We start from the raw sequence: 18,038 nt of genomic DNA on the forward strand, positions 1-18,038 counted from the left end.
GCCAGAAAGCCGCCCATTACAAATTTATGGTGTTGGAGTGTCAGTAAGCAGGGCTCACGCAATACCTCCTTACCTGCCTCGGAGATTGTTGCTGCCGCCCCTCGCCCCCCTACTGGCGTATCCTCGGCGTGGGGCTTGGCGATCCCGCCCGGCGTTGGATCTTGCGGCCGCCATCTTGTCGGGGCGCGTGCAGGAGGATCTTACATGGCGCGTGCCTCCGGCAGTAATTTATTCACCCCTCTGGGCTTCTAGCCATGCCCCCCATGTACAGCTGCAGACCCGCCCCTGCTTTCATGCTTCACAGCTGAACACAGCCAAGGATCATAGCCTGCACCAATTGCAAGGCGCTCCACAGCACCCCCCCGCTCTGCCTCTTTCCCTGATTGGTCCTTCCACATATATTATCCCTGTTCTCCCTGGGAGTCATTGCTCTGCATAGCTTCTGCTACTGTAGTTGGGCTATTGTTCATGTGTGCTCTTGTTTCTTCGTGTACTTCAGGTTTGAACCGGCTTGGCTTTCGACTCTCCCTCTGGCTCTGGACCCCAGCTTACTCCTCACTACGCAGTCTCTCTCCGTCCCTTGATCTCGGCTCGCTCCTCTACCTCCCGGACCTCTGGCACCCTCGTCCCCCGGTGACTGCAATCACCCCGATCCTTCTACCTCCGGACACGGCAAGTCCCTTTGGTCTCTTTACTAGACTCCTGGCCTGGCAACGAATCTACCACTCTCCATACATGCCCCTCTGCTGTGGGTGCGTGGTATTATACTTTCCACCTCAGTCTAGGGACGGGTCTGGTCTGCGGGCAGCACAACCGTGACAGGAAGAGGTGTAGATAAGAAGTAGAAGTACTTTAGCCTTGTGTGTGTGCGGGGGCGAGGGGTAGAGTGCTGTATTGCTGGATTAATAGTTCAAATAAATATTTTCAACAGGTCATCATAATATTTAATGCGCTGAAATGTGATAACACGCCTATGCGTTTCAACAAGGTTTCAATGAGACATACACACATGTGCATAACATAAAAACAGTATGAAAAGAAGAGCAAGCCTAGCAAAAGTATTAATTAATAAATAATACATATAGAAATGTGATGACACGCATACAGTATCCGCATGAGTGGGATAATCCGGGATAAAAATATTTTATATTAGGAAGAAGACGCGACGTTATATTTTTGTAATACTGTACTTCTTTTCCCTTTAGTATCCGGTATACAGTACATTATGTATCCTCATATTTTTTATGTGTACTGTATGGCTAAGTAGCCTCATACTACTGTATACATACTACTGTATACAGTATGAACAGTATACAGAAATGTACGGCTGTAGGTTGAATTGCTATTAGACTTTTAAGACAACAGCTCGCGATCGCCTACTTGAGTTTCTAGACGGTATTGCAGACAAAGCTAAAATGCAATTTTTAGAGCACGATAGAAAACCGATCGAAAAAAGAGTACATTTCTAAACGGTTGGAAAACAGAGAGCGGCTGGCCGAGGTTTTCAGAGCGGCTCGGTATACGCCGCTTTAAAATAAAGGCTGGCGCAGCTGTAGATAGTTGCAGTGTAAGCGTATATAGAGGTGGTTTAATGTATTTACCATTTTATTTTAATAAAAGAGATACAAAAGTGTCTATTATTTATGAAAAAAGCCTACATTTAGCCTATAATAGTTATAATCCCTTCAGAACAGGGCATTACTGGTCAATAATGCCCTGGCTGTGTTAAAGTCCCTGGTGCCTGGTGCTTTGCTATTGCGAGCAAAGCACCTTTGAAAAGCCCGCCAACGCTTCACCGGACCAAGTCACAACAATGTCTGGTTCTCTGATTGGGTAGTCCCCTTACATAGACCTCAGTGTTCTATGTCTAACATCGAACAGGGACTGCCGTCCAACAAGAGCACGGGTCATAATGCAACCACCACTCACAAGTGTGAGGCTTGGCTTGTTGCACTCATCAGAGGAGGGGCGTAATGAGGGGCTCAGCAAGCCGGTGAACGGGAAATTCAAACTTGCCAATGGGAACTGTGCCTACCATCAACAGCTTCCCTATGTCCCTTTAGGTCTATAGATAAATACAGTGACAAGCAATAATTTTTTTTGCAAATGCTTGTTTTTATTTATTTTAGGTGTTTTTGTTGATTGCTTTGTATAATTTGTGTTTCTTTGTTGATTGTTTTTGTAATTCTTGTTTATTTGTGGTGTTTAGCTTTATAATTATTTTTTTTGGTGTTTGCTTTTATTTATTTCTGGGATTTTTTTTGTGTTCACTTTTATTTATTTATGCTATTTTTTTCGTGTTTACTTTTTCCATTTTTGGTGTGTTTCTTTTGGTGATTGTTTTGATTTAATTTAGTATTTTTGGTTAATGTTTATATTTTTGGTTGACCATTGACAGTCATAGTGGTAAATCATGCCCATATTATATGGGCATGATGTACCACTGTTCCAATCAATTTGTTTCTTGGCATTTGTAATGTGTTTTATTTTGTGCCTGGTTTTTATTAGCGTGCTCATTTATTGCTATAGTGGCATATTATATGGGCATGCTTTAACACTGTACCAATCAATGGGTAGAGAGGGTGGAGGGTGGGGGTAGTTACCCTGGGGAGGGTGGGTAGGGGCCACCCCCGTGGATAGCAGGGGAGGGTGGGTTAACCCCTTAATTACTATAGCAGTTACTAACCGCTACGGTGATTAAGGGGTTAGTGGCCATTGATTGTATATTTTATTGTACTGTTGCTGCCAATGGAGGACATGGACGGTGATGAGGATTGTATTCATCCTGGCAAGGGTAAGTGCAAGTTTTATTTACTTTATGCTGGCTGGTTTGATTTTAAATGGGCAAATTCATATCTGGATCATAGTAATTCTGCCCATTACTCTACAGGCATACTCTGCATTAACGTACGCAATGGGACCGGAGCATGTATGTAAAGCGAAAATATACTTAAAGTGAAACACTACCTTTTTTCCACTTATCTATGCATGTACAGTACTACAATCATCATATGCGTGCATAATGGATGTAAATAGCGGATTTGTAACAGGCACTATAGTCTCCCCGCTTGCAAACAGGTAGGGAGCCGGTATTGATGTTCAAGACATACTGACAGGTGCATGCGTGATCTGCCATTTGCCAATTGGGTGATATGTTTTTACTCGCGAGTGTACTTAAAGTGAGTGTCCTTACATATATAGTTACATAGTTACATAGTAGATGAGGTTGAAAAAAGACGTACGTCCATCAAGTTCAACCTATGCTAAATTTAGACAACAGATACTTTATCCTTTATCTATACTTACTTATTGATCCAGAGGTAGGCAAACAAAAACCCCCAGAGTCATATCATCCAATGATGTCTCATAAGGGGAAAAATAAATTCCTTCCTGACTCCAAGAATTGGCAATTGGATTAATTCCTGGATAAACATATTTCCCATGTATACTTATTTGGTATATCCCTGAATACCTTTCCTATCTAAAAAGATGTCCAACCTTTTTTTGAACAAATCTATTGTATTTGCCATCACAGTCTCCATGGGTACTGAATTCCACATTTTAACTGCCCTTGCTGTAAATAACCCTTTCCTTTGTTGCTGGTGAAATCTCCTTTCCTCCAGCCTTAAGGGATGGCTCCGAGTCCTTTGTACTGCCCGTGGGATGAAAAGTTATTTTGAAAGCTCCTTGTATTGTCCCCGAATATATTTGTATATAGTTATCATATCCCCTCTTAGACGCCTCTTTCTAATGTAAATAAATCTAATTTAGCTAGCCTCTCCTCATAAGTTAGATTGTCCATCCCCTTTATTAATTTGGTGGCTCTTCTCTGGACTCTCTCTAGTTCCATAATGTGTTTTCTTAGGATTGGTGCCCAAAATTGTACTCCATATTCAAGGTGTGGTCTTACTAGTGCTTTGTAAAGGGGCATAATAATGTTTACTTCCCTTCCATTCATTGCCCGTTTGATGCAAGATAAGATCTTGTTTGCCTTTGCAGTTACTGCATGACTTTGGACACTATTGCTAAGCCTGCTGTCTACAAGCACTCCTAAATCCTTCTAAATCAAGGATTCCCCTAATTTATCCAGTTTTAATTTGTAATTCGCCTTTTTATTCTTGCATCCCAAATGCATAACCTTACATTTATCTGTATTAAACCTCATCTGCCATTTACCTGCCCACGTTTCAAGTCTTTCCAAGTCCATCTGAAGAGAAATTACATCCTGTTCTGATTCTATTACCTTTCACAATTTAGTATCATCAGCAAAGATGGAGATTTTGCTCTCGATGCCAACCTCAAGGTCATTAATATACAAGTTAAAAAGCAGGGGCCCAGTACTGATCCCTGAGGTACCCCACTCACGACTTTAGCCCACCTGAAAAAGTTCCATTTATGACAGCCTTCTGTTGTCTGTCCTTTAACCAGTTTTCAATCCAGGTGCATATATTATTACTGAGTCCAATTTGCTTTATTTTGTACACCAACCTCTTGTGTGAAACCGTATCAAATGCCTTTGCAAAATCTAAGTACACCACATCAACTGCATTACCCTGGTCTAAATTCCAACTTACCCCCTCAAAGAAACAAATAAGTTTAGTTTGGCATGATCTAACCTTCATATTTCCATGCTGACTATTACTAATAATTTTATTTTCTATTAGGTATTCCTGAAAATTATCCGTATTAAACCTTCAAGAAGTTTCCCCATTATTGAAGTCAGACTTACAGGTCTGTAATCCACCGGTTGTTATCTAGCTCCCATCTTAAATATAGGCACCTTATCTGTTTTATGACAATCTTGTGGTACTGAGCCTGTGGAAATGGAGTCCTTGAATATTAAATATAATGGTTTGGCTATTACTGAACTTAACTCCTTGAGAACTCTTGGATGTATGCCATCGGGGCCAGGTGCCTTATTTACTTAAAGTTTTTCAAGTCGCTTATGAATTTTGTCCTCAGTTAACCAATTGTTCATTAATATGGAGGTTGTAGCTTCCTCCTGTGGCACTACTATTGAACTTGATCCTTTCCTGGTAAACACAGAGGCAAAGAGTTTGTTTAAAACCTCTGCTTTTTCCTTATCTCCAATAATCTGTTCACAAATCTCACACTGAAATGGTCCCATATTTTCTTTTCTCATTTTTTTGTTATTAAGGTACTTAAAGAACATTTTAGGGTTTACCTTACTTTCTATTGCAATCCTTTTTTCATTATCCATCTTTGCTTGTTTGATTGCCCTTTTGCAATTTTTATTACATTCCTTATAATTCTGATACGATGTCTCCGTCCCTTCTGACTTAAATAATATAAACGCCTTCCTCTTCTTGTACATATCCTCCCCTACCTGTTTATTTAGCCACATTGGTTTTGACTTAATTCTTTTATACTTGTTACCCAAGTGTATACACTGATAAGTGTGCTTTTCTAGCAATGTTTTAAAGACTGTCCATATATCTTCTACATTTTTACCTGCAAAAACATCATCCCAGTGTATTACTTGTAGAGTAGACCTCAGTTTATTAAAATCTGCCTTTCTAAAGTTTAAGGTCTTTGTTGAACCCAAGTAATCTGTTTTTTGATCATTTATTTCAAATGAGACCATGTTATGATCACTGTTAACTAAATGTTCCAGGACCTGAATATTTTTTATTACTTCTATAGTACATTGTTTGATATGACCAAATCCAGTACTGCCCCTCTCCTTGTTGGTTCCTCAATAATTTGAGTCATATAATTGTCTTTAAGCACCCCAAAAACTTGTTTCCTTTTGTTGTAATGCTAATCTCAGTGCCCCAGTCTATGTCTGGATAATTAAAATCCCCCATTATGCAAACATGACCCAGTGTTGATGCCTTCTCCATTTGCAAAAGTATTTTAGCTTCCTCAATCTCTCTGATATTTGGTGGTTTATATCATATTCCCAAAAACATTTGCTTTATACACTGGCGACACACTTTATTCGAGCTCGGCTAGTCCCACGAATTCGGGTATACTCGGGTGTATTGAGGTTTGTGACTGTTTTCTGCCCGAGTGCATTGCGTTATTTTCCAGGCAGGGATTGAAGCATTTTATTCCCGCTGGCTGCAATACTGCACAGTATATATATATATATACTGCATTACAATTCATGAATTTATGCCATCTGGTAGACACGCGAAGCATTGCAGCCTGTTAAATCCTAATCATTATCATTTAACAGATCAGCCGCCCGTCAGCCAGGCATGAACCATGGCTGGGAAGGCAAACGCAACGGGGCTTGTCAGAGGTGAGGAGCGGCGCATTCCAGGTATCTGCCAGGTACATACTGGGTATTTGCTCGAATAAAGTGTGTCGCAGCAGTACTTTTACCTCCACTGCTAATTTCTATCCACAAAGTCTCTACATTTTCATAATTCCCTTCATAGATATCATCCCTTATAATAGGTTTTAGATCCGGTTTAACATATAAACATACTCCACCTCCCCTTCTATTTGTTCGATCCTTCCGAAAAAGAGAATAACCCTCTAAATTAACTGTCCAGTCATGAGAATCATCCCACCATGTTTCAGTAATGCCTATGATATCATACTGCTCCCTTGCAGCTACTAATTCAAGCTCCCCCATTTTATCTGTAAGCCTTCTTGCATTAGCAAGCATGCATTTTAGTTTTGTTTCTGCCTGTACTATTATCTTATCTGCTCCTTCCTTTCTGCGCCCACTTGGTTTAGTCTTTAGAAGTTTTCTAGTATTATCTGTATTTACTATGGGTGTCTCAATGCTTGTCAAACTCGCACTTGCCCCCATTCTACCTCCATACCACCTTGTATCCTCCACTATTTCATTTAGTTCATTATCTGTTTCATTCCCATCTCCCTCCATCCTAGTTTACAATCTCCTCCAACCTTTGTAGCATTCTCCCCCCTAGCACAGAAGATCCCTCTTCATTGAGGTGCAATCCGTCCCTAGAATATAGATGGCACCACTCAGAAACCAGGGTATGTCTGTACTGTATTTGTTTGAGGTTATTTGGGGTACAGGGGGTGAGTGGGTCGTGTATAGGTTGGTAGGTATTTTAATATTTATGGGGTGTAGAGGGATTGTGTAAAGTGGGTTCTTGGCCCAGGGTGGGTAATTAGTCCTACCGGTAGTCCTAACCACACACTCTGGGCTAAGTACTCCCTTCACTCACGCCATCTGCCGCCAATAAACCAGCTACTGTGCCTTTACCCCTTCATTGTCTTAGCGGCTAGCCACTAAGGTAATGAATCTGCTTTCATTTTATTTCTACTAATAGTGTGCGGGAGCAAGGAGACTCCTGAGCTGAACCGCATTCATTTCAGCCTCCGGGACACCCTGCTTCCCGAGATACAGATCCGGTATGGGGTACCGTTATCCCCGCAATGTTAAAATCTTCTGCGTCACGTGGCCGGGGGATTTAAATCCTACAGTGGGATACTGGCACCCCATACTGGAACCTGTATCTCAGGAAGCAGGGGATCCCCAAGTCTGAAATCAATGCGGTTCAGCTCAGGCTACCCCCTGCTCCAGCACACTAATTTAAAAGTTTATATTAGAACTGTACGATTCCTGTAAGAGCCGTGCATGGAGACACAGTATCTCCATGCAGCTGTTCCAGGCTGCAGTTTCAACCATTTTTACCATCATGTTTTAGTGCGCAATAAATCAATGCAAAGTCATTCGGCAATGCACTTATTTTATCGAAGTTTAGTGAATAGGCCCCATGTCTTCCTAAAGTAAATATTGTACTGTAGCAAACAAACAGGGGTAATTCAATTACAATCAAATATTAATATATTATCAAAGCACAAGCTGACGAGACCTGAGAAGAACCCGTGAAAGTTTTTTGCAAATAGTATTTAGTATACAATTCATAAAGAAAATATTTAACCCATATATTTTAAAGCATGGTCCCCTGGAGAGTTTCCATGTGATTTTTTTTTTTTGTTTTACTTCCCAAGTTCTGCAGTCTTTTAAGTTAGTCCGTCCGAGTGTGTGTGTGTGTTCAAATCCAACCTTCCTCAGAGGTCAGTGTTTGCTGCTTGTTGATTTGAAAATAATACTGTATATTGCACAGTTAATTCCCAAAATATTACACACAGAAAAAATAAAAGTTAAGGGTAGTAAAAGTCTTATTTTGCTACTACACGTAGCCAAATATTACAAATAAGAATTTGCATAGTACAGTATATTGATGTCACTACCAAAAGTATTAACCATCATTTCAGCCTCATAACCAAATACATGGAGTACCAGATTCTGGAATGCACAGTTCATTTGGGTGCGGATCAATAAGAATTACCTTGAATATCTGGGTATTTCATCATCAGAAGAAGACCCCAGCGGAGGCTGGTAGATGTTGTCTCCATACCAGCAGAAAACAAATTTCTTACAACAACGGTCAGGTTTTTATTGTGGAAATATGATTGAGGGTTTCTTTCCTCCTGAAAATTAGAAAAAAATTAATGTGTTGTAACAGTATGTATTGACAGTTTATTGTCATGCCAAAAATATCTTGTCAAGTCCATTCAGGTGCCTATTTATTAAACTTCGATTAAATTAGTGCATTGCCAAACGACTTTGCATTGATTTATCCCACACTAAAACATGTTACTAAAAACGATATTCACTAAGAAAAAATCCAAGATTTTTAAAGGTCGATAAAAAAATTGCACCATCGAACAACTTGTTTATTTCTAAGTGCTATCACGCTCTAAATCCTAGTGATCGATAACTGATTGAAACCTGGAAGAGCTGCATGGAGATGCTGTGTTTCCATGCATGACTCTTACAGGTGATCGTGCAGTTCCAATATTAATTTTAAAACTAGTGTGCGGGAGCAGAGGGTGGCCATAGCTGAACCGCATTGATTTCAGCTTCGGGGACCATCTGCTTCCCGAGATACAGCCCCCGGTATGGAGTGCCGGTATCCTCGCAATGTTAAAATCCTCTGCGTCACCTGACCGGGGGATTTTAAATTTGTAGGGAGACGCAGAGGATTTTGTAATTGCGGGGATACTGGTACTCCATACCTGGGTCTGTATTACAGGAAGCAGGGGGTTCCCGGGGCTGAAATCAATGCAGTTCTGCTCAGGGGACATAAAATAAAATGTTTAAAATGTTCTGGGACAAATTACCGTTTTTCCCCTAATTCTATAGGGAAAATAATGCACACATATGCATTGCATCCCTGTATGTTCCCCTAGTAATACAGCTGAACCCCGTTATAGCGCGACCCATTATAATGCGAATTCGGTTATAACGCGGTTTTCACGTGGCTCCCGTTTAAAAAAAAAATTACATAAAAAAAAAAAAAAAATTTGCACACTGCTCACCGCACACACTCTCACTGCACACACTCTCACTGCACACTGCACACACTCCCAGCACTCACTGCACACACTCTCACAGCACACTGAACACTGCTCACAGCACACTGCTCACAGCACACTGCACACACTCCCAGAACAATCGCCCAGCACTCACTGCACACTGCACACACTCTCACTGCACACACTCTCACTGCACACACTCTCACTGCACACACTCTCACTGCACACACTCTCAAAGCACACTGCACACACTCCCAGCACTCACTGCACACACTCCCACTGCACACTGTACACTGCACACACTCTACACTGCACACACTCTCACTGCACACACTCTCACTGCACACACTCTCACTGCACACACTCTCACTGCACACTCTCACTGCACACACTCTCACTGCACACACTCTCACTGCACACACTCTCAATGCACACACTCTCACTGCACACACTCTCACTGCACACTGCACACACTCCCAGCACTCACTGCACACACTCTCACTGCACACTGTACACTGCACACACTCTACACTACACACTGCACACACTCTCACAGCACACTGAACACTGCTCACAGCACACTGCTCACAGCACACTGCACACACTCTCACTGCACACACTCTCACTGCACACACTCTCACTGCACACACTCTCAGAGCACACTGCTCACTGCACACACTCACTGCACACACTCTCACTGCACACGCTCTCACTGCACACTGCACACTCTCCCTGCACTCACTGCACACACTCTCACTGCACACTGTACACTGCACACACTCTACACTGCACACTGCACACACTCTCACAGCACACTGCACACACTCTCACAGCACACTGCTCACAGAACACTGCACACACTCCCAGCACACACTCCCAGCACTCACTGCACACTGCACACTCTCTCACTGCACACACTCTCACTGCACACACTCTCACTGCACTCACTCTCACAGCACACTGCACACACTCCCAGCACTCACTGCACACACTCCCACTGCACACTGTACACTGCACACATTCTACACTGCACACACTCTCATTGCACACTGCTCACTGCACACACTCTCACTGCACACATTCTCACTGCACACACTCTCACTGCACACACTGCATACACTCCCAGCACACTGCTCACAGTACACACTCTCACTGCACACTGCTCACAGCACACACTCTCACTGCACAGTGCTCACAGCACACAGCACTCACTGCACACTCTCACAGCACAAAGCACTCACAGCACACAGCACTCACAGCACACTCTCACAGCACACATCACTCACATCACACTCTCACAGCACACAGCACTCACAGCACACTCACAGCACACTCTCACAGCACACAGCACACTCTCACAGCACACAGCTCTCACAGCACACAGCACTCACAGCACACTCTCACAGCACTGCACACACTCTCACTGCACACACTCTAACTGCACACTGCACACTGCACACTGCACACTCTCCCAGCACTCATTGCACACACTCTAACTGCACACTGTACACTGCACACACTCTCACAGCACACTGCTCACAGCACACTGCTCACAGAACACTGCACACACTCCCAGCACACACTCCCAGCACTCACTGCACACTGCACACACTCTCACTGCACACACTCTCACTGCACACACTCTCACAGCACACTGCACACACCCACAGCACTCACTGCACACACTCCCACTGCACACTGTACACTGCACACATTCTACATTGCACACACTGCACACACTCTCATGGCACACTGCTCACTGAAGACACACTCTCACTGCACACACTCTCACTGCACACACTACACACTGCACACACTCCCAGCGCACTGCTCACAGCACACACTCTCACTACACACTGCTCACAGCACACACTCTCACTGCATACTGCTCAGAGCACACAGCACTCACTGCACACTCTCGCAGCACACTCACACAGCACACAGCACTCACAGTACACAGCACTCACAGCACACTCTCACAGCACACATCACTCACAGCACACTCTCACAGCACATAGCACTCACAGCACACTCACAGCACACTCTCACAGCACACAGCACTCACAGCACACAGCACTCACAGCACACTCTCACAAGCACACAGCTCTAACAGCACACAGCACTCACAGCACTCACAGCACACTCTCACAGCACACAGCACTCATAGCACACTCTCACAGCACTCACAGCACACTACACCACACCTCCCACTCCCCCTCCCTACCTTTGGTGTCAGCTGCTGAGATCGGAGCAGAGCTGGCATCAGGAGGAGGGGGGGGTGTCGGGAGGAGGGGGGGTGAGTGAGGAGCAGGCTGGGACTCGGAGGGCCACGTGGGCTATGCCGCGGAGGGCCGGTAGGTGTGGGGGTCTAGGGGGGGAGGAAATGGATGCCGGTGGTGGGACGTAAGGAGCAGGTTGCGGCTAGACTCGCCATTGCTAGGGGACGTGTAGGGCTTCCGGCCACCTCTTCCTTCCTTCCCTCCTCACTCACTCCCTCCCTCCCGATCAGGCACGCGGCGGCCATATTTTTTTAAAATTAGCGCAACCCCGGTTTTAGCGCGGTCAGATTGGGTGGCCCCCGAGGACCACGCTATAACGGGGTTTAACTGTATTACCAGTAAAGTTATTGAAAAGTGGTATTAAAGCTTGGCTGCCCAAAAGCCAGGTTTTATCATCAAAAGCCCAGAGCCCAAGTTAGAGAAATAAATGTGTTTAAACTGTGTATTAATTTTTGTGAAGGCAGCCCTGGCAATTCGATTAGCCAGGATGTCTGCATAGGGATGTTGGTCCATTGGGGAGGATGGGATTAGTGAGCTGTCGAGCCATTTGGTTTAGTGGGGAAGGGCTGTGACGTTGAGGGGGTAACCAGGCTCACTAATAAAGGTTAAGCCCACTTGGTTGCCCCTGAGCTGTGTGTTGAAGTCCTAGAGTGTCAGCTCTTGGACCTAGATGTCGGGAATGCACTAATGTGACTGTGTGCAAATTGTGCAACATTAAATGATATTTTGTGTTGTTGCCTTTCTTGGGGTGATGGGACCAGGAGATGTCTAGGCCGTAAGTTTTAGAGTGGGTTTGCAAGATAAAGTCTTTACAGAATGTAACTATGTATCGGGGTTCCAAAGTTACAGGATACCCCAAAGATGTATCTGGGAATCAAGTAAGATTCTCAGATATATCAAAGCACATTGCTCCGGGCAAACTCCTACCTTGGAAACATTCTTGCACTCACCGCCAGGATGTCCTGCTGCATTAGAAAATGGAAAGGTAAATGGGACATGAAGGGGTTAATGTATCCCTGCAACCTACACAGGTGCCCTAGTTTAAGGGGGGGTGCCCAGGCAGATGCCCATGTACCCTGAATCCAGTATAGGGGTTCAGAGGAGTGCTCCAGCCAGGTATAAGGCTGATGAGTTTTTTATTAGAATAAAGAAAAGTCTACATTTGCAGAGTACAAGGGATATGGCTGGTGGAGAAGACAGTTTAGTTCTCCCTCTATCCCTCACACCAAAAGACTTAGGGGATTTCTAATAAAGTGTGTCAAGCATTTTAGTATGTTTGGCTGACTCTGGTATAGGGGTTCAGGGGTGCTCCAGCCATGTTTGAGGCTGAGCAGGTTTTTATTAAAGTAAGAAGTTTATTTATTGAGTGTCGGAGATAAGGCTACTGGGGAAAAACAGTTACAGTTTTCACTCTCTCACACCAAATAGACTTAGCACATTTTAATAAAGAAGAGTAGAAAAGTATAGTTTATTAAAGATGGTATGTTTTAAAATGTTATATACTTTTTCACTGTAACATATCTGCGTCTTTGTCCTGCAAGACTCAGAGGTGGGGGTTTATGACTACAAGGGTGTGGAGCTATCAAGTCTGATCCTGAGTCCCTAGATCATAGTCACACATGCTGGCAGAGGTGTGAAAGCCATCTAAATTGGATGGCTGGGTAAAGTGTACCTGTCCTGGGAAGATTGAAAGCCATCCTGGCAAGCAGTTACATCCCTAAGCATAGAGGCACCTCAGACCGGCAGGGGCTTTGCATGACAAGTGGTCAAGATGGCAATTTTCATGCATGCCCCTGTGCCATGCTGAAGCTAGAGGTGCTGGCTTCACAGGAGTGGCAAGCATAAGAATGTGTAAGGATCCGCACTGCGGGTATACCGGCTTCCAGCGCCTCCTTGCTGATTTGAGCTACTGCACATGACTTTTCCGGCTAAGTCCTGGTCAAACAACGGACTATTTAAAGACTTTGTTTCAATCAGGAAAGTTAGTTTTTCAACCCCAAACCCCCAGTAAGTGTATTGTCTTCTGCCTATTGTAATCCAATGTGTGTTTGCCTGTTTCTAGGGAATAAATCACAATTTAGTATACTTATTGGCTTTGCTCAGTGATATGATCCCGGTATAAATGTGTAAGTACCTGGTCTCCTGTGAAAAGGGCGGATAAAAAGGTCCAGAAACAAGGCTCCCCGCGCGGAGACTCGTTGTTCTCTGAGATCCTGTGGAGCCTACCCAGTGGTAGGTATGGTGCTGGCAAGGGAAAAGCCAATGGTTCCCATTGGCCAGTTCGAATTTCCCACTCACCAGCTACCTGAGACCCTCTGTACACCCCTTCCTCTGTAAACCAGCCAGGCCTCCCACATGTGTGTGATGGTTGCACTACAATCGGTGCGCTCGTTGGTCGGCAGTCTCTGTTCCATTTTAGACATAGGACACAGTGGTCAATGTAAGGGGACTGCCCAATCAGAGAACGAGACCATTTTTATTATTCCTATGCTTGGTCCTATGAAGCAGAGGCAGATTTTTTAAAGGTGCTTTGCTGGCAATAGCAAAGCACTGGTCATTGTGGTGCTGGAGAAGCCCAGCCAAGCTGAGGACAAGTACTACAGTAGTGATGCGGCCAAGTTCTCATATTAAATGCCGACCCGGTCAGCGGGGTAAACCAGGTATCTATCCCATAGATAGTACCGTGGTGTTTGTGGACATGGAGTTGACAGGGAAATCCTTCCTGAAGATGGTGCCCTGCACCTGGTGAGGCTAGAGACTTCCCCCAGACCCCAGTTAAGCATGTAGTCTCTGTATTTTGTGTTCCATTATATGCCTGCTGGTTTTACCATAATACATAAACCCAATTTTATTCCACTACTGTCTCCTGCCTAGTGAATTGATCCAGAAGGTAAATGTGTTAAAAGTACTGGTCTCCAGTGACATGCGCATTTGACCATTTAAAATACAACCAGCCAGCATAAAGTAAATAAAACTTCCACTTACCCCTGCCAGAATGAAGACCATCCTCATCACCGTCCATGTCCTCCGTTGGCAGCAACAGTGCAATAAAAAGCATAATCTAACCCCTAACCCCTTAATCACCGTAGCGGTTAGTAACCTCTATTGTAATTAAGGGGTTAATCCACCCTCACCCGTTACCCACCAGGGCAGCCTAATCACTGTCCCCGGGGAAACAAACACCACCATCCACTACTGCAACCCATTGATTAGCAGAGTGTTAAAGCATGCCCATATAATATGGGCATGTTTTGCCACTATAGCAATAAATGGACAAGCTAAAAAAAAAACAGGCACACAATAAAACACAGTACATAAAATAAAATATATTACAAATGCCAAGAAACCAATTGATTGGAACAGTGGTACATCATACCCATATAACATAGGCATGATTTACCACTATGACAGCCAATGGTAAACAAAAAAAAATAAACACGCACGTAAACTACTAAATGAAATCAAAACAATCACCAAAAGAAACACACCAAAAATAAACAACAATAATAAAGCAAACACCGAAAAAACTACCATAAAGATATAAAAGCACTCAACAACAAAATACCAGAATTAAAAAACAAAACACCAAAAAAACTGATATAAATAAAAGCAAAAAACAAAAACAAAACCATATTTAGATAGCAAAACACCAAAAAAAAGAATTAAAAAAACAATCAACAAAGAAACACAAGAATTATACAAAGCAATCAACAAAAATACATATACAGTAAAAGAAATAAAACAAGCATTTGCCAAAAAATGCATTGCTTGTCACTGTATTTATCAATAGCCCTAAAGGGGCATAGATAAAGACATTGGCAGTCAATGGGCAATCAAAAAAACTGAAATTAAAAAAATACAATCAAAATACCTGAAAAATGTAAATTACAAAGTGTTACAGGGACGTATCCCTTTTTAAATAAAGCAGCCTCAGAGCTCTGAGAATCCAGCAGAGAGAGTTAATTGCAGCCACTCAATTAACTAGTCTCCACTTGGACTAATGAGATCTCTGTAAAAAGCCTCATGTGAGACACAGGAGAGGGATCCTTGGCTCATTTGGGCTGGCATAAGGAGAAGGAGGACAGGCCAGAGGATTCCTGATCATACAACTATGCTGATAGAGGAAAGAACAGACTGTTTATTCCTCAAAAAACTACAGCTACAACAACAGAAACAGATAAGAGACTTTCTTGTTGGACTGTTGTGTTGTGGTGTGTGTGTGTGTGTGTGTGTGTGTGTGTGTGTGTGTGTGTGTGTGTGTGTGTGTGTGTGTGTGTGTGTGTGTGTGTGTGTGTGTGTGTGTGTGTGTGTGTGTGTGTGTGTGTGTGTGTGTGTGTGTGTGTGTGTGTGTGTGTGTGTGTGTGTGTGTGTGTGTGTGTGATAATACTGAGTTAAGTTATGGTGAGTAAAAAAAGTGACAAAAACCCTCCACAGGAAAGCAAATATGCAAATACAACTGTATGCTCATCTGCATGTCTTAGGCAGGTCTGCAACCCCGCCTTTCCCCATTATCACCCAGCATACAGCACTTCCACTGCAGCAAGGGATTCTGGAAAATGACATGCAAATGAGCACACAGTGTCACTTTTTGCCTCAAAAACCATTTTTAACATGGTTCCCTATACAGTAGGCTTAAGCTTGCTGCATGGTCACAGCTTTGAGCACAGCCAGGGTTAAGGTGCATACCCAGAAAACCACCCACAGACAGCTTTTTTTTTTTTGTTTTGAAAATTCTTTTATTATGCAGCGAATCTTTACAACAAGATTATAACAGTACATAAATCATTTTCCAAACGGAAAAAAAACCGCGACGTTAACAACGGCGCAGGGCATATCCCACACAACTCACATACATTTTTATTAATGGTTTCCCCAAAAGTAAAAAAACTGTGACGAACACGGCGGTGCAGTGCATTTATACGTATGCACCGCACCATACTGCACCGACACACTTTATTCGAGCAAATACCCAGTATGTACCTGGCAGATACCTGGAATGCGCCGCTCCTCACCTCTGACAAGCCCCGTTGCGTTTGCCTTCCCAGCCTGGGTTCATGCCTGGCTGACGGGCGGCTGATCTGTTAAATGATAATGATTAGGATTTAATAGGCTGCAATGCTTCGCGTGTCTACCAGATGGCATAAATTCATGAATTGTAATGCAGTATATATATATATACTGTGCAGTATTGCAGCCAGCGGGAATAAAATGCTTCAATCCCTGCCTGGAAAATAACGCAATGCACTCGGGCAGAAAACAGTCACAAACCTCAATACACCCGGGTATACCCGAATTCGTGGGACTAGCCGAGCTCGAATAAAGTGTGTCGCCAGTGTACACACATTATCTCTAACTTTATTGCACAGAAAAACTTTTGGGGCGGGGGAGTAAGGGGAGGGTGTGGGGGGGGGGGTGTTTAGTCCTCCTCCTCAGGACCGTCAAAGATGGAATAGTCCTTGAGCAGGCTGTGGAGCAGCCTGCAACAGTCCTGTACCGACATCCTCTTCTTCCCCTTGCTCAAACTTTCCCTGGCGAATAGTAAAACGTCATTGAAACAGCACATTAGACGCCAACCGGCTTCGATTGGGTCCTCTGTGTGTGTTCCTGTAAAAAGTCCGTGGAACACCGAGTAGTACGTGACGCACTTCCTCGGTATACAATCTTTTAAGTCAGTGTCCAGCGCGCGCAGCAAGGCCTGTGCAAAGGGGCAGTTCCAGAAGAGGTGTATGATTCTTTCCTCCACTGGGTTGCACCTGGGGCAGTGCCTCACGAGGCTGAGTTTACTCTGGTACTTGTCCGCATTCACAGGGAGTCCCCCGTATATGGCCTGCCAAGCAATGTCTTTGTGTTTGTTCATTAGTCTTTTCGATGCCACATTCCTCCACACCGTTCCAAAGGTGTAGGGGTGGAGACCTGGGACCGATTCCATGATGTCTTTAGCCCTGATCATTTTGTAGATGACCTTGGGCTTCCACAGGTCTGGTTTTACTCCCTCCAGATTGTTCTGCCTCACAAACTTCTTCACGTCCTTGTAGAACCAGGGCGTGCGCCAGCTGTAAGGGATGGAGCTGTCCCACTTGTCCCACCCCAGTGCTCTCCAAAGCGGCAGGAATAGGAGGCGGGACATGGATTAGCCAGAGGAGTCTTTGTCGCTGTCTCTCAGGGTGATCCGCACACAGTTGCTTACAAAGAAGGCGCGCAGCATAGTGGGGATGTCGGGAATTCCTCTACTCCCCTTGTGCGGCTCTTTGTACATCACCTCGCGCTTTCCCCTCTCAAACTTGGCCCCCCAGACAAAGCAGAACACTGCCATGGAGATCTCCTGGCAGGTTCTGGTCGAAGGCGGGTATGCCTGGGCCACGTACTGCAGGACAGGGAGGATCTCGTTCAGCAGCACCAGCTTTTTCCCCTCAATGGTGAGGGGTC

General features: G+C 44.1%; 1 protein-coding gene across 1 annotated transcript in view; it reads right to left on the minus strand.

Moving 5' to 3' along the window:
- Window positions 1-18,038, minus strand: part of LOC142485023 (cytochrome P450 2K1-like) — a 103,535-nt gene that overhangs the window by 35,616 nt on the left and 49,881 nt on the right. Inside the window, exon 6 of the mRNA XM_075584253.1 lies at window positions 8,304-8,445. Within this exon, the coding sequence (XP_075440368.1) occupies window positions 8,304-8,445 (142 nt within the window). The remainder of the gene's footprint in view (window positions 1-8,303; window positions 8,446-18,038) is intronic.

Source organism: Ascaphus truei, unplaced genomic scaffold, assembly GCF_040206685.1.
Source record: "Ascaphus truei isolate aAscTru1 unplaced genomic scaffold, aAscTru1.hap1 HAP1_SCAFFOLD_513, whole genome shotgun sequence".
Taxonomy (NCBI): domain Eukaryota; kingdom Metazoa; phylum Chordata; class Amphibia; order Anura; family Ascaphidae; genus Ascaphus; species Ascaphus truei.